Source organism: Lampetra planeri, chromosome 10 (genome assembly GCF_965212315.1).
Source record: "Lampetra planeri chromosome 10, kcLamPlan1.2.h2, whole genome shotgun sequence".
Classification (NCBI taxonomy): domain Eukaryota; kingdom Metazoa; phylum Chordata; class Hyperoartia; order Petromyzontiformes; family Petromyzontidae; genus Lampetra; species Lampetra planeri.
The window spans coordinates 7987039-8005034 of NC_136116.1; the positions used below are offsets into that span (position 1 = coordinate 7987039).

At 48.9% G+C, this 17996-nt stretch overlaps 1 protein-coding gene across 2 annotated transcripts in view; it reads left to right on the plus strand.

The window, feature by feature from the left end:
* LOC144720958 (retinoic acid receptor alpha-A-like) overlaps positions 1–17747 on the plus strand; it is an 84047-nt gene extending 66300 nt beyond the window's left edge. For both annotated transcript variants that reach the window (XM_078598162.1, XM_078598163.1), the window contains 6 exons: positions 1296–1437; positions 1911–2095; positions 8747–8923; positions 12877–13081; positions 14670–14828; positions 15510–17747. In XM_078598162.1, the coding sequence (XP_078454288.1) occupies positions 1296–1437; positions 1911–2095; positions 8747–8923; positions 12877–13081; positions 14670–14828; positions 15510–15802 (1161 nt within the window). In that variant the 3' untranslated portion in view covers positions 15803–17747. The remainder of the gene's footprint in view (positions 1–1295; positions 1438–1910; positions 2096–8746; positions 8924–12876; positions 13082–14669; positions 14829–15509) is intronic.
* The last annotated feature ends 249 nt before the right edge of the window (positions 17748–17996 follow it).

A 17996-nucleotide genomic window follows, 5' to 3' on the forward strand; every position in this document is an offset into this window, starting at 1 on the left:
GTTTGTGTTTATATACAGGGTAGGAACATGTCACACCGAAGCTTATTTTGAACCTCACCTTATGCGCTGCCATAAATGTTCGTAAAAAATAAATGCATCGATATGATTTACGAAGTGCTTTTGTACGGTGAGTCATCGCTTAACGCGCTTTCGCGAGAACGCGGTTGTTCTATTAGGGAATACTTTTCACATCATGCAGAACATGCCCTTTATAACTCGGAACGCGCACCGTTACAACGCAGCTTCTGAGTTTCTTGAGCTGCGCGGCTGAGCGGTACAATACTCTTTGCAGAATGATACGGTAAAGCGGCGGCGTACCCTCATTTCGGTTCTTGGGAAGACTGCAGGCTGAGTTTATTGTACAGTTGTGATTCAGTAACTCAGTAATTCCTCGCTTAATGCGGTTATTGCTTCACGTGGAACTTTTCAAGAACGCAACTGCCCAGTTAAACGAAGGATCACCACTAATATGTTAAATGTGTGAATTATGCTGCTGTTCAGGAGTGGTGGCTATCCGTTTCGGTTTATTCTGGGCACTCCTGGTTTCCTTCCAAATGCAAATCACTCTTTATAAATTAACCAGTGCTCAAATGTCCCAGTGCAGGGACCCTCATTTGCATGCTCTGTACACACACACACATCCCTTGCTCGATCCACTGCTGGTTGTGGGCCTCCCCCACGCAGTGCCAGGTTGTGAGGATTATTTAACCATATTTCACCACTTTGGCCAGTGCCGTTTGATGACGTCGGGGAATGTAGACCTGGGAGCGTAGAGGTACAGCACAACCGCGGTTGTTTGTGCACTGAGCTCTGCAGCCCATATTGTATACGGCCACAGCCTATGAGAGACCTGTTATGCACGGCGGTCGCCCATCCGGGTACTTAAACGGGCTCAGCCCCGCTTAACTTGCAAGATCTGACAAGATTAGGCACCTTCCTGGTAATCTGGCTTAGACGCTTCAGAAATCAAAACCGTCTTTGTTGTTGTCGTCGTGGTTGTAATTGGGCGATGACATGGCCTAGCGGTAGCTCATTTGCCGCTTATCGCGGAGGTTCCACGGTTCGAATCCGGCAAGCTGCCCTGGTTATTACTGCGATACGAAACGGAGGTGCGAATCACGTTTCAAATTTGACAGGTATCTGCAATTTACTCCATTGGGTTGATATGTGGCAACCATGCCCTCCCGCACTGTGAAATCCTGGCAGGGCTCTCCCTGAATGAGAATCGCGATACTCGGTGACGCTTTATTGGGTGAACGAGCGCAATACAACAATAACAATTTATTGTTGTTCAGGGCTTTTTCCGCCGGAGCATCCAGAAGAACATGGTGTACACATGCCACCGGGACAAGAACTGCGTCATCAACAAGAACACACGCAACCGCTGCCAGTACTGCCGCCTGCAGAAGTGCTTCGAGGTCGGCATGTCCAAGGAGGGTGAGTGAGGAACACAGATCGACAAGGAGCCACCAGCACACACCGAGACAAAGGTTTCCCCCCCCCCCCCCCCCCCCGTATCGCCTTAAGTAGACCGTTGGGGCAAGAGCTGTTCGCGAGCACATGAGTTGCTGGGTGGTTGGCACCACGCCCGACCGCCTTTGTCTCTCCATTGCTGACGTTTACAAGCCGCGCCAGGTGCTCGCTTGAGGCCCAGTTGACCGAGGGGAGGCCCCGCGACCGCTTCGGCCATTCCTCGCTACTGATGCTGGCCGTGAAAAATGAATCGATTTCAGGTCGCCGGGTTTGTAGTGCGGTTGTGCCAACCAACCGTCCCTCCGCTCCGCACGTGCACACGTGAGACAGCGTTCGCCTCTCGTTAAAGTAGAGGTCGAAGGTTGTTAGCGCTGAATCTTGCTCTCGTTGCCGTCCGCCCTCGCCCCCGCCCCTGCTGCGTCGCGTGCATGACGCAGCGGTGCGGAACGACCGCAACAAGAAGCGGAAGGAGGCGCCGGTGGTGGTGGCGGCAGTGCGTGGCCCCGAGGTGCCGCCTGAGCGATACGAGCTGAGCTGCGAGCAGGAGCAGCTGGTCGACAAGATCCGCAAATCTCACCAGGAGACTTTCCCGTCGCTGTGCCAGCTTGGCAAGTACACCACGGTGAGTTGGGGGCCGGCCGGGCGGGTGGGCGCAGGGTATGTGGGCACACATGTCGAACTCGAGCAAAGTGACACGAAAGAGGTTCAGCTTTGAAATGTCATTCTGCTCTTTTTGCGTATGCGGTGACGTGGCCCAGAGCACTTGCACTTTCGCGGCTCAAAAAGGCTGCCCTTGGTTAACACCGCGGGTGTAGTGACTGGAAAATAAACACCCACCTGCTTCTAGATTTGAAGCTTTCGTGACTTTTTCAGTAAAGTCACGTAGGTAAAAAATTTAAATTAATAAAAGTAAAATGAAAATAAAATAAAAATCACGACGTTTCGGAGGCAACACAAGCTTCCGTGCTTCACAGTGGATATTAAAGTTCCAGGGAATTCATTCTCAAGGAATGGATTGCGTGCCGGCACCACGTTTCAAACTTGAAAGATTACCCTCAAATTTCTCGATACACGTGGCAACCATCACCCCCCCCTACTGGCAGACTCATGCCCACTTGCAGGCCAGTGGCTGAGTCGCTTTGTGCCAGAAAGGGACAGCTGCCACTTGGGTTGCCCTTTAAATGTTTGAAAGGAGATGTCCAGAGGCATTTGGGCAACACATAAATGCCAAGGTTATTATTATTATGTCTATTGTATTGTTTTTTGGTCATTTCCTTCATGAGTAATTATATCAAATCATCCCTTAGATCTGGTGCTTCCAGATGTACTACTTGGGAGGCGCATCATGTCACCGAATATGCAACATACGACAGAAACGACATTTGAAGGCGAAACTTCTTCAGCGTCACTTGATTTGAGTTCACGTTCTGACCCACACCCTGCTGGACATCCGTGACCAAGAGCTTTGTGGCTCATCAGATTCCTCCATTATCAATAAATATTCTGATTCTGAAATAGTCTGAATGTAATGCTAAACGTGATATAGCCATGTGGGCCTGTGGGCTTGTGGTCGCCAGCCCACCTTGAAACATGACATGCATTCAGCACGCAGAGTTAAAAAGTATATATTCCTATTGTGTTGTCGGTATCATGAGATGAAGCATCAATTCGTAACTATCACAGAGCATTGCAATCACTCCGTGTGTTTGAGAACAATGGTCCCGCGGAAGTTGCTTTCGGAAAACTATTTCTGAAATCCCTTCAGCACTGTTATGCACGCATTGCTTCCTAGACATGTTTATTGCTTGGTAATGAAACCGCAATTTTTCAATCTCAGAGCTGCAATTTAGACAAATTAGGCGATTGGATAGATTGTATTATTTACGTGGGGAAAGAAACATCCTTTAAGCTGTTTGACATGAATGACCCTCGGAGGAACCCTGGTGAAAAAAAGTTCCCGCACATAACTCGTAACATTGCCGACGATGAGTAGCAAAGACGCTTGAGGAAAACGGCATTCAAGTAGCACTGGCAGCAGGTAACACAGAAATAAAAAACACCAACTCACGTGGGGCTCGATGACCACATGTGCCGAAAATGGATATATCTCAAAATCAAGGAATGAATTTAAACAGGTCGGGGAAGGAATTTATACTTGAAACGTCAAGTATAACATTGTGCTTGGTGTGGGTTTTTTTGGCAACACCAGCTTGAGTCCATCAACTCACTCCACTCGAGAAGCCAGCTTTAATCACAGGTGGTTGAAATCTATATTCTAATCCAGGTTCTCAGCGGTGCTGGCTCCATGGCTGTGACCTCCTGAGCCACCAGGCCACCTCTGTGCACAGAGGATTAATACAAGAATGAAAACAATGCCCCACACGAGGGACCATTTCCAGGACGTTGCAGTCCAGTGGATTCTGCGTCGTGTGATAATGGGGCTCTACGCGTGAGCATTATTTTGATTGGCAGAATAATGAGAAGATGTGAGGGTTTTTTTGGCATGGAGGCAGGCGAGCGAGTAGGACATTTGACGCTCTTTGTCTCCCTGTATTGGAGTGGTGGTATAGTCGTAGCTCTGAATCTGGCAACTAAAGTTCGATTCTCCACCACAGCTAACATCCGTGACAAATTACATGAGAACCAGTCCTGCCCTTCCATGCAGTCCACACTAACCAGTTTGGTGAAGTATGCTTAACAACTACCCGTGACTGACATGATATGGAGAGGCTTTCATCCATTGGTGGATTGATAATAACTGTCATTTCTTTGTCTACTTTGCGTCGATGACTTTGTGACCACATTGGAGCTGCAGGTATGAGCTCAGAAAATCCCTGAGCCATGTGGCACCCGTTTTGTGAAAATCGTAAAAATGTTCACACGCAGTCGATGCCTCGCGCCCATTCAAACTCACCCTTAAAAAGTAACGTGAAGAATGATTTTTAAGTTGGATCATGCGCATTCCTGATTCAGAATTCGCCACCCGTACATACGTACACACATACGCACGTACGCCCGTGGACATACGGTCCAACAAAATGCTAACAGCACCGTGCCGACCGCACGTTTAGGAGGCTCTCGCCAAAGGAAGCTTATTTTAGCCTTGGCCGTTCGCGACGGTGTCTAAAATGATCCTTGTTGAGCGTGTAACTCCTGTAATGTTATTGCAATAATTAGCAGCCCCAGAATGTCATGCGCACATGTAAAAAAATAAATCGCTTGTTAAAAGTGTAACGGTCCCCTGTAGGTCATAGGTACCCTTTGGGCACGGCTGAGTGTGGGTGCGGTTATCTGAATCATTAGACCTGGCACGAGCGTGTGTCCGCTGCGACCGCCGCGGCCTCTGGAGGGGAGGGCTCACCGCCGCCGTCGTGCACTACGGGGAATGCTTTTTGAGCAGCTGTGCCAGCGTCCCTGGGCAAGGCATGCACACCATGGGAGATGCGCGCACCCATACTTCCACAAATGTGGAAAGATCAAAGAATTGCCGAACTGCTGATGTCGCTTCCATTCGTTCAGCGTCTACTGCTGCCCCCTTGGATTGGCTGGGATAAAAACGTAGCATTCCATTGCAGTGTGTTTCAAAACTGTTGCTTTTCCATCCTGCCATACAAAAGAAGAAAAAGAAGGGCCAGGGGATGCTGGTGCACGAACTAAGAACCCCGTTGGGCCAGCAGTGAATATGTAACAGAGGGCTACATGGCAGCAGACGCGGTCTCTCCCTTGTAGTCTGCAGTGCGATGCCCTCCTTCTCGCTGCATTAACATCAGCCATGGTGACGATCTTGCCAAGTTGTCACCGTCTGTCGCGATGCTGCGAAATAGCAATCCCATCAAGCACCTTGCACGTTAGCTGATTTCGTCAATCCATACCCCTACTGAAGTCCTCTCGGGTACGTTGCCTTCCATCGCTGACGCTCCGCTGTTAGTCTCGACCACCGGCCATCATCTCTTTGTTTGTTTTTCGCCATCATCCCTTTGTTTGAGGTTTCATGAAAATGTCTGCTGCCGTGTGACCGAAATGGCCACACGGCAGCAGACAACCTTGGTCTTCTTCTTTCGTATGACTGATGGAGATGCAGAGGGACGACAACTACAATTTCACATTCAGATGGTCAAGCCAGATAACCATGTCAGGAGCAGCGGAGTGTGTCGCTGTAATGTCTCCTTCGTATTTTTGGATTGCTAGATGTTAACTACCTCGCCTGGTTTACAGGAGGTCGTGGGTTCAATCCCAACCCTGACGCCTGCTGTATATTTGGAGTTTGCGTGTGCTCCTCGCGGTCGCGTGGATTTTTCTCCGGGTCCTCCGGTTTTTTCCTTTACATTTAGAATCAACATCGCGCGTTTAGATTATTTGGCTGCTGTGAATTTCCACATGATCAGCCGCTTCATTGAGCTATCATTTGTGGCAGCCAGGTTGCTTCTGAAAAATATATATCTAGTTCAGTGGGCCTTACCTGGTGAAATAAAAAATAGTTAATATGTTATATGATCTGTTCTGGATCACCACAGTCGCACAGCAGTGCATCCCCACAGAACGAGAGCGAAATTGAATTGAACGTCTCTTGACCGGAACGCGCCGAGGTTACCGACCAGCAGTAGGCAAAGTAGACACAGAACAGGATGTAGCTCCCTGGCGACAGAACGTCAACACAAGCGAGCGGATTTCTGCAGGAAGGCACGGCACAATGATACATATATTAACGTCTCGTGTTGACTTGCACATTAAGATCCGCACCGTATTTTTAGAACAAGGGAAGAGGGTCAGCCGGGTTTGTTGAATGCTGCGATCCAGATTCGTGCACTGACAAAATTGGCTGAAGGCGCATCGCCATGGCGATTTTGCCCCGTTACTGGTGACGAAGAACATGTTGGGTGTATTTTCACCAACAATCGGATTAAATTTATGGTTCCAGTAAAGGGTCCATTGTTTGTTGGATTTGTTTTCTTAAGTGAGAAATTATAAATGTAATTTTTCCATGGGACAGAAGTGATGTACATATTATTAAACACAATCATCGGCCGCGGATGAAGTCTGCTTATTAAATTTGTGAAATGCAGAATAACCAAGTCAGAACTTCTCGCTTGAAACAGGATGATCCATTTATAGACACTCCTATTAAATATCAATGCCCCTTCGCTTTCTTGCCACTAAATGTTGAAGTCAATCTAATCAGCTATGTTGGCCAAAGTGTATGGTTGAGAGAGCTAAAAGATTTAAGTGTAGTTAAAAGATCCAAGTGTATTATTGCGTTTGGTGAGAGATATGTAGACAGAGGCTTTGAAATAAAATCTTGTGTAATTTCTCCCTATAATTTTAGTGGGGTATCTAGAAATGGATGACCCTCATTCTGAGATTTCTTCCTTCTCATTCGTTCCACCTTAGCGTCGCCGTTGTTTATGCCCGCCCGACGGTACCGTTAAGACGCTTTCACGAAATGACTGATGCGACCATTCGAGCGGTCACCATCGTTTTCTCAACTTGGACCGAATGGGGGTGGTGGGGGGGGGGGGAGCACGATAGTGATTGAAGCGCACCCCCCCCCCTTCCCCCTGCTCTCTCTCTCTTGCCCTCTCTGGAAAAATAATAATAAGTCATTTCAAAAAAATTATGGTGGGGAAACGCATATGGGGCCGGCTGCCGGGTGTCCGTACGGCGTAGAAAATAAGCTGCGATCTGCCGGTTCAGAGGTCAGGCAGCCCAAGGGCACACATGGGCCCTGTCATCCATCAAGGAAACACTCAATCCATCATCGGAGAGGAAGGCCCTTTTAGCCTGCCCACGGGCGAGCGGGGCCGCGTGGCCGCAGCCGCCGCCGTGTTAATAACCGTTAGAGTCACACGCTGAAAAATAAGGGCTTTGTTAACGAAGACGGAAAATAGATTGTCCTCCAACAGGCACCAGAAACAGGGCCAGGGTTGTGGGGCCTTGTGAGCAGCGACGTAATGGGTTTACGGTACAGCCCCGTAGGGTCTGGTTGGGGCTGCCCCCCCCTCCAACCATCCTCCTCTCTCTCTCTACTGAAGGTTCAGCCTCCCTTTCTAAATTCTTAGAGTCAAGACATTGGGCTCTGTCGCCGCTGCCCCCTCCTGAGTTGTTGTAGATCCCCCCCCCCCGCGCCTCGTTAAACAAGGTCACTCTGCGGGGTTGTTTGGGGTTAGCGAGTGTTGGATTGGGGTTTTGGCGAATGTCGGATTCTCGGAAGTCCTCCTTTTTAGAGCCGCACTTTGAAGGCTTTGTGACGCCGTCGTTTCAGACCCCGCCGCGCTCCCCCTTGAGAATTGGGCTCTGCACTCGCGCTTGAGGTTTAAAAAAAAAATTTGAAGACGAAAACAAAACCCAAAAATTCCCACTCGTGTGGGGCGAGGTGGGAGGAACATGGAGAAAGGGGGGGGGGTGTCAGGTTGCTTAAGCTTTAAAAGACTGCGCCCATTAATTATCTTGATTCCTTTGCGTGCTCTACTGCCTCTTGGCGGCCAAGCGTGGCGATTTCAGCAGTGCATTGCAGGCATTCGGATATTTTTTTCCTGCTACTGTAATCACAACAAAAAAAGGTCCCTGCCACCTTTGTTCTTATCGCTACGTATTTTGATATCACTTGAAGCAGCGGGCCGTGACGCATATTGGAAAAGGCGACCAGATTGTACTTGTGTTGTACTCGTGGAATTAATTGGACAACAACATGGCCTTGAAAAAACGTGCTCGCACATCTGGGTATACCATAGTACAGAGTGACTGGATAATGGTTCACCTTCCCATTCCATTCAATGACTTGTCATGGTTTGGGGTCATAATTCAAGGCAAGATTTAATTATTTTATCTTGTATACATTTTTTACACTGCTTCTTGTTTTTTCTCACTTGTTCTGTCTAAATTGTACAGTTTTGTTCACTCCAGGAACCAAAATGCAACATTGTCAGATAATTTGTACAATGTTGTCATTTCATTTGCGCTAATTTTTGCGTACATTTTTACACGCTCAAATCCAATGGGTCTATGCTGATGAAGTTAATGTAACTTCCCTAGCACGAATAATTTAAGAATAGCTTCTCGTTTCCTCTTATTCGCACTGTCGCGGGTAATTTTCCCAATTAAACGTAATAATTTCACACAACTTGCACACGTACGTGTAAATCATCGGAGATCGATTCCGACGCGTTTCCATCGCACGCGCGTGTAGTGTCGCGAGCGCGAGAAGCGATTCCGACTCGACGAATCGTCTCAACGGATGTGTGTCTGTGTGTGCGCTCCCCGCTCGCGCTCCCTGCAGAACTCGTGCGCGGACCACCGCGTGCAGCTGGACCTGGGCCTGTGGGACAAGTTCAGCGAGCTCTCCACCAAGTGCATCGTCAAGATCGTGGAGTTCGCCAAGCGCTTGCCGGGGTTTCCCAGCCTGACCATCGCCGACCAGATCACGCTGCTCAAGGCAGCCTGCCTGGAGATTCTGGTGAGCCCCCGGTGCCCCTCGCTCGTTCACTCGCTCAACGACTCTTTGCGTTAGCGCACTTGCTGAGTTATCGTCAGGAGCCCTGAGATCTCTATCCACTGCTGGATGAAGGCCTCCCCGAGCCGTCGCCATGTCTGGCGCAACGATCGCTCACTTCTCAAGTTAACGGTCACTCGCTTACCTGCTTAATAAAATCACTCGTTTTGCACTCGTGAATTGTTGTGGAACACTCGGCATCATCATCATCAGCAGTCCACTGCGGGATGAAGGCCGTCGCCACTTCTCACGGATCCAGGCCAGCCGCCTGTGATTAACCTGGGCCCTCAAGTGTAGCGACTTGTTTAATGGTCTCAGCGCGATCACTAATGATTGTCGCGCGATGAACATTACTCTCATGCGCAGAGGATGTGGAAAGGTTGCTTGCCCCCGAACGGATTCTTCCACCTCGTGATGTGACGCTGACATAGCACAATCTGGATAACATGAGGGGAAAAGATTAAAAAAAACTGAGGGAAAAAAAAGATGTGATTGTATTGTATGCGCCTGGTTTATTGTGAAATGCAATTCCACAGGGTTAACTTTTTTGTTGTAAATGTCGTCTCTTTTACACTTGCAGCACATTCGCTGATATATTACGCTGCGACCACTGCTGAATATTTCCATTGCCAGGAAATGTAATATTTCGCCGATGTACGTAATTAATTCCGTGGCAGTACAACCCAAGTCGCATGACAAATGGTTGCGTTTCTACGCACGCCGCGTTTAGACGTGCGTAATTATATCGTGGCACCATGTTGTCTCTATTTATTGTAAACAGACGCACGTAAAGGCCACATTTCTTAACGTACAATTGGGTGCCGTCGACTCCAATCTCTTGTCCGTGTATTCTATTTCCCCACCTTCACTGAATGTCAGATTTCCATCAGCCCATGCCGCGAACAGAATGTTGTGTATGAGTCTGTATCTGTTCTTTTTTTACGGTCATATGTTTTTGAGCAATATTTTTTTTGCCAGCTTGTTGAAAAAGATTGTCCTTTAAACTGTCAGCCCCTGCCAGAAAGACAGATTAAGTGACCGCAATTGACCGATACTCGAAGTCATATTTCAGTCCCTGTGGGGATGATTTAACCTCGTGTGCTTTCTCTGACCAGCCTAACAATGCATCACGGGCTCTACAGAACAAAAGAAAAGCGCGATATTGTTTTTTTTCTGCGTTCATGCCACCGTTAAGGCCACGGACCATGATGCGGAGAGCATTTTTGGTTTACGAATTTTTTTTTCGCGATTGTTATGCACGTTAACCTCTCTCTCCCGCGTTCCTCCTTGTAGAGAAAGCTGTTCTCACAATGTGTGTTGAAACGTGCGATTGTTGAGAATTTACAAAAATAAATTTGATCGATCATGGAATAAATAAACAGACCTGGTTGTCTCTACATAAATATATATAAAATTGTTAGTTCATCAGCCCATGGTACTTTCCAGACCAATATCGTCACATATTCGACCATCAAATATCCACCCCGATCGTTTAACCGCCCACACCCGGTGCAAGATTTTTGGATTCATCCAACAATTTTAACATATCCGCATGTACCTCGGCGCGCGGCAAATCATCTGCGCAGTACTGTACTGTATTTTATTTATCCGGAGGGCTCAGGCTTGTTAAACAAACACTGCCGGCTAGTCATTTCCAAAAGCACCCTGTCTGCAAGTCAGCACTGTGGAAATTCCAACATAAAACTCAAATTAATTGGGTAGGTAAGACCGTGCTATAATGCGTGCTGACAGAGACTGTTAAGACTGAGGCCTTCTTAATAGGAGAAGCCAGCTGGCTGTTGTCCTGCATGGCTGCGTGTGTTATTTGCCGCTGTTTTGTCAAGCGCTGGGAGTGAGGCGCGTCAAGTAGCTGTTTTGCTCGTCACGCGATTGATTCCATTCCCGCACGAAGTGAGGCGTCGCGCGGCTCGCGGCAGCTCGCGCCGATTGGCACGCACCTCCTCTGGTGTTGCACTTTTCACGCTGCGTCGTTTGCTACTGCCCGTCGCCCTCCTCTGTTTGGTTAATCGCTTGTGACCAAACTGCCCGGCATTTGCAGTGGCGGTATCCGCTTCATCTCTCCGTGCGGATTGCTTTGTTCTTCTTTGCTGTCCGTCGCTCGGTCGTACGTAGTGTGCGTGGCGGGAGTGACTCCGTCGCAACTCCGCGCCGCTTGACCTTTACGTCCTGCTCCTGGAATAATGTCGCCCCCTTTGCGCCGATTGTCGTTCCGTGTGCGACCAGTCGTAAGCCCGAAGGCAAGGTGGGGGTGCGCAAGTAGTACCCCCCCACCACCACCACCACCACCGACTGACCCCCACCCCCTACACTCACCATCGATTACCCGCGACCTTCATTTGGGGAGATGTCGCCCATTCTCTGCGTGTGGAGTGATGAGCTTAGCTGCTCCATGATGGCTCACTCGGTGAGATGAGTTGTGCGATAGCCTGGAAAAGTTGCTTTATAATGGGGTGTCCGGGCTGTTGCGAGAGAGTTAGGGCACATTGTGCTTTTGTTTTTGTCATCGTGGTGTTTTTGTTTTTTACATCGTTGCATGAGTGTTCAGTTACGCTCTAAATTATCTGAATAACAATTTTCACGTTCTTTAAATATACACAATCGATTCAACAATATCGGTTCCCCAATTTTGCAAAAAAAAAAAATCATTATAACTGATTGATTATATGCACCCTTGGAATTGAATTCCATTAACCTTATCTTGCCTCTGCAGTGCCTCTTGAAGCTTATCACAAACACAAGGTCTGCCGTGCTGGCAGTAACACTGTATCATTTTGGGACTGTGCGAGACACATATCAATAAGGGCTGATGGAGTGCCGCGTTTCGGAGGGTGTGGGCATTCACAAATGATCCTCAAATGTCTATCTGTCTTCGAGGCTGAAACAGACTCAAGTGCCGTGCCAAACAAACTCGGGGGATTTAGATTTAAGGGCGAGTCACGGCTGCACCCCGTGACTCCGTCTGGGCGCGAGGCCAAATCCAGCCCAAGGGCGTTTTGACGATTATGCCACTGTATGTGCAGCGATATGTGCATAGAATTACACTTGTAACCAGACAGTAAGAGCTGCATGCGAAGATCAGAACATGTATGCATGTTGGAGGCGTCATAATAAGAACACTAATGTAACAAACGATCGTTTTCAGCCCTTTTTGTCAATCCACTGCTGCAAGAGTTCATCCCCACGCCGGGTAGGTCACGGGGGTTGTTTGACCGTGCTTGGCCATGCGGGTTGGCAAGGCGAGGAGCCGAGACTGGTTCTGATTTCACTCGGGTGGCTAGGTTCAGCTCGATTGGGACCTTTGAATCGAGCCCAGGTGGCCAGGTTCATAATGCAGTGCACGGACGACTGTGCACCACTCCACCGCCGAGATGAATCATAATTGACTGTTAAGAAAGTAAGTGGGCTCACGCAGGACGCCTTGTTAGAATGGATGATCGTTGATGGTCGAGACTTATGACGGTGTGGGAGCCAAAGGAAGGAAACACGTCTGTACGGACGTCTACCGCAGAGATGGAGTGATGAAATCAGCTCATTTGCAGGTTGTAAGAGGATGATTACTTTGCAGGATTATGAGAGAGAGTTGGTGACGGCTGGCCAAGACCCTCATTCAGCAGTGGGTTGATCATGGCTGATGATGATAATGATTGATCTGTTATTGTGTGGCCCGCCAAAGGTATTTGGAAGTCCTAGTCATCCCTCGGCAAGGATGTTCCCCACTGCTGAACCAGGTGGATCTTGGCATCACAGTCGCGTGAAGGATGGCGGTGGCAACATTGTTCTGAGGAAGGGAGGGGGGGGTGGAGGATGCCTTCATCCAGCAGTCGATAGATCACGGCAATAACAACACGCTCACGAGACGTCGCTGCTGCCTCTCTCCCCACCGATTGTCGCACCAGATCTTGAGGATCTGCAGTCGCTACACGCCGGAGCAGGACACGATGACGTTCTCGGACGGGCTGACGCTCAACCGCACGCAGATGCACAACGCGGGCTTCGGGCCGCTCACCGACTACGTGTTCGCCTTCGCGGCCCAGCTGCTGCCGCTGGAGATGGACGATGCGGAGGCCGGGCTGCTCAGCGCCATCTGCCTCATCTGTGGAGGTCGGTCGGTCGTGTTCGCCGTGGCGGCTCCGTTGTCGGTCACTGTTAAACACGACTCTTTATAAAAATGTTGTTACCACTCAACGATAGCTTGATGCAAAATAGAAACTCCGCGAACAGCAGCCCGATTTCGACGCAACAGGTGTCCAATGAAAGGCCCCACCCAGGTGGGGTCCACGTGCGGGGAACATGAAGGTTTATATGGGGAGGGGAAACGGGTAAGGGGAGAAGATAACTAACATACCGGGGGAAAAGAAAGGGACAGGGGGAGGGAGACGACTGTTTGTTTTTAATCGCGCTTGTTGAGCGCAGGCCCCAAGGCCCAATGTGCCGTGCGCCAAGCCGAGTAACGGCATGACTTGAGTTGCGGTCGATAAGAGCCGGACACGTTTCGTGAATCGAGCGAGGTTATTCTAAGAAGTTGGGGAAAGAGATGGCGGCAGGGAATGCCAAGTCAAGCGCCGCGTGGGGAGGTCCCCATCCAGCCGTTGTTTTACAAAGCGCTGTACACAGACACAAAAGACGATGCTGTAGATCCCCCATGTCGCTTCTACAGATTGTTGCGGCATTTACGAGTGGGGGGGGGTAAGGTTCGTGTGGCCTATTCCTAGCCCAGCCACCTTTGTCTTCTCAGTGCTGGTGTTTACACACCACACCAGGTGGCCGTTTAATGCTGAGTAAACCTAAAGAAGGTCTCCAATGAGTTCGGTCGACACTGATGTTAGCACTGGATGAGAACAAAACTCGGTTTGCCGGGTTCATTGTGCAGTGTGCTAACCACCACGCCACCACGTTTGACCTTTTATCAAAATGTCACCGATTCGACCTCCCCCACTTCTGTCCACCCAGCAATGTAAATGGGTTCACCACAGTCTACCGGAGGTCGCAAGTGGGGGGTTTAAGGGTGAGTCCTCCCCATCTATTCGGAGAAATCTAGCCAGCGTGGAATAGTAGGCCAAAAATACCGTTCTGCCAGGAGTGGCATAAGCAAGGCCATTCCTGGGCTGCACCTTTCTACTTATTAATATGAATATTGTTAGGAGAGAACCCGTTGATCTGCAATGAAAAATTACGTACAGTTGTCATTTTCATACCCTTCTCACAATCCTGTACTCGGAGCACTAAAAGTACTGTAATCTACTTTTTTATGTTGTAATAAAACGTCAAGATAATGTATAGTGAGGATTTCATTTAAATTCTCGAGGGTTTAAGGTATATTCTGGCAAAGTTATTACATTAATAGGATCATAAATGTAAAAGTACAAGCAATTTTAAATTAACCGAGTCAGTCTTCTATATTCATGACTCACCTATTCAGTGTCGCGACCTATTCAATGTCTTCCGAACTTCTTCCACCGTTTCAATCCAATCCAAAGTTTATTTGCCACACGTAAAATCCCGTTTAAGGCAGCCACCCAGCTAGCTTCGAAGGCAACGGCCCGCAGCCACTAATAATATAATTGTTATTGTTGGGGTGGAGAGGGTAGCCCAGCCAGCAGCCAGCCGGGAAACTCGAAGCATCGATTATTTTTAACAGTACCGTAGTATGATCGCTAACAAGAATGTGGCTCGTCGGGTGGCTCCGCAGACCGGCAGGACCTGGAGGACCCACACAAGGTGGAGCGGCTGCAGGAGCCGCTGGTGGAGACGCTGAAGTTGTACGTGAGGCGACGCCGGCCCACCAAGCCGCACATGTTCCCCAAGATGCTCATGAAGATCACCGACCTCCGTGGCATCAGCGCCAAAGGTTCGTGGCCACCAGGGGCACTCCAAGTGCCACTCTACCTGCTCTTGTGTGGTTTCACGGGCAAGAGTGTTTGTGGCTTGTGCCTGTCACCATGTGTATGTTGGTCCCCCCCCCCCCCTACCCCGAGCGATTGCTCCTCCAAGTACAAGTATGATTTGTTATACCTGTGTATATTTGTATTGCAACCCTGGGGAAATATTGGCCGAATCCCCCCAGGGGGATGCTGCCATTGTGTAATTATTAGCGCAGTCCAGAGGTCACCGGTTACATCTCCCAGTGTGGCAGTTGAAACAATGCTGCAAGTTTCTTCAAGCCTCTCCCTGTCTTTGTCCAGCCAGTTAGTCGATCGACAGGTTGTGTATAGTGGGGTTAAGTGTGGGTTCTCTCACCTAAACTAAACTATTTGTATTTTACTAGGTAAGGTCCACTCAGCTATATAGCTCTTTTTCAATAGTGACCTGGCCACAGATGATAGCCCAATGAAGTGGCTTATTGTGTGGAAATATATAGCAGCCAAATACCGGCCACCGTGGAAGAGTAGGCCTCTAATGGAGGCCCTTCCGCCAGCAGTGACCTGAGCAAGAAATCTCAGCGCTGCATTTTACCCTCTCACCTATTATTACGCAGCACAATGATAGAAAACGTGAGCACCCACCTCACCACTGCTGTCACCTTTCGCAGGTTCGGAACGCGTGATCACGCTGAAGATGGAGATCCCAGGCTCCATGCCGCCGCTCATCCAAGAGATGCTCGAGAACATGGACAACGCGGAGGAGCTGTCGCCCGCGCCCGTGGTCTGCAAGGGCAGCGGCTCGGCCGACCTGTCGGACACGCGCATCACGACCGCAAGCGAGGATACCGGTGACGGCGATGCCGAGGACGTGAAGCCCGGCAAGAGGGCCCTGGACGGTCTGGAGTCTCCGCCTTGCTTGGCTGTGCCCGTGGGACAGACGTCGCTTGCGCCACCGTTTTGATGAAGAACGGGGAGTGGGGGGTAGCCCCCCCCCCCCGGGCCTCGTCTGGCCGCTGTGACTCTGCGGCTGGAACGTTCAGATTTCTTGAAACGGCAAATCTTGAATAAAAGAACGTGGGTTTCACCGGACGGTTCCGGAGGACGAGCACGATTGCTCGACGGCGGACATTATCGGCATGTTCTGTTTGTCTCGAAATGGGCTGGTGCAAAGAAAAAAAAGGAGAGAAAAGTTGAGTTATTCATAAATAAAAATTGGCCAAATAACGTACAGGGTTGAAAAAGTTGTAAATTGCACAGGAATGCTCGGAAGAGGCTGACCATCAGCCAGGCTGTTACAATCGTATGAAAGTAAATACAGGGTTTTCACTTGGCGAGAAGGAAAGGTTGATTTGTTTTTAAGTAGGAACGTACTGAGGCGAATTTCACCCTTGGTGCAAAAGGGATTTTAATGATGTGGAAAGTTTTAGCTTAGCGGTCTCTCAAGCAAGACCTTGGACATGAATTGAGGACCGGCGACTGGAGACAGTGCACTTACGGAGAAAATTGTGGAGAAATGTGCTTGAAGAGAATGACTGGATAGTGAAGCTGAACTGAACCAGCTCAGCACACACGCCACGAGCTCCTTAATTCCATGAGTGTCCACTACAAGGACATCGTTTGGAACAGCAGACTGCATGAAAATGTTTGTCAGGAAACATTGACGGTTGTCTCTTTTGTATTTTTTTCTCAATTTCTCTTTTTTGTGTTCTAATGAAATGGAATGTACGCAACTGTAATTGTGTCCATTTATGAATTTGTATGATATTTATGTAATATTTTAAAATGGTTTTCATTGCAGCCTTCAAGCATTCAGTTTGCAGTATAAAAAATCCAACCGGTCAAACTTACCAGACAAGATTATTCGACCAACGGTTTTAGGTTTTCGTGACCTAATCACTTCACACGTGGGTTTACGAGAAAGTCATTCGTTGAGAAAGTAAATTTTTACTGGCAGTATATTTTTGTTATATCAAACAAAATCATATTAAGCTACAACGCAATCCGCATTAAATTCCTGTACAGGTTAAGACGCTTATATTGAACCTTTTTAATTTTCTCATCATAATGCATTATTCGCCTGGAATACAGCGTCTGCAGATGCCTTTTGGAGATGCTGCAATCAGGTATAAAGCAGATATTTTTATTTTTGTAAGTGCTAAAATATCCGTTGCTGATGTGTCGCTGGCTTGAAATCACACCCCCCCATGTGTGTACAGCGTGTCTATGTTGGGGCGCCGCCACCACCACCACGGGGTCTCTGCGCTCACGGGAAGGCATCGCTCGTTCTTTAGCTGCCACTAAGTCGGTCGGAGCCGAGTGGAGCTCGGACGTATCCAGGGCTTAATATTGCACTGAATATTGCCTGGGTCACCGGTAAGACTCGAGTAAGTGGCACGTGACTCGCAATCACAGATTTTGTGAGTGGTATACTGGATGTGGTGTGCCAGATGCGGAAATATGTTCCGGGTCACGGAAAAGACAAGTAGGTGGCACGTGACTAATAGCCACAGCCATAGTGAGAGGTATTATGGATGTGGTCTACCAGGCCTGGAAATATTTCCCGGGTTGCTGGTAAGACTGAAGTTGGTTGCAAGTGATGAGTAGCCAACAGCCATATTGAAAGGTATACTGGATGTGGCATGCCGGGTGCGGGAAGCATTTTCTGGGTCACCGATCCCAGCTGGATTTGAGCCCCGGTTGCATCGCAACGCACGCCCTTCATGTGGCGCCAGCGTGCCGCTGCTGTTGGAGCTTCACGGCGTCCGTCGCGCACACGCGGATTTCCTTCGGCCGGAGCTTCCACGACCCCGCCTGCTTTTGTACACTTTGCTAACTGTTTGTACTGCGTCTCCTCGAGTCGGCAAAGGCGGACCAATTTGAACAGAATAAATTTGACTGTGCGTACAGCTTTGTGGTGTGGTGTTCAGTTTTTTTAGTGAGTGAACATTTTGTAAAAGACACAAGTTGGAAGGTGGCTGGTGGAATGTTGCAGGTCTTTATTTCAAATCCAGGCAACCGCCTATAATTTAAACTGTTTATCAATGGTTTCATTTTTTCAAGCGAAGAGAGTTGATCGTCCCAGCCCTGCTCGTCAATGACTTGAGGGGGCGAAAACATCACATTAAATGTGGTTCTGTGCTTAAATCAGAATGAAT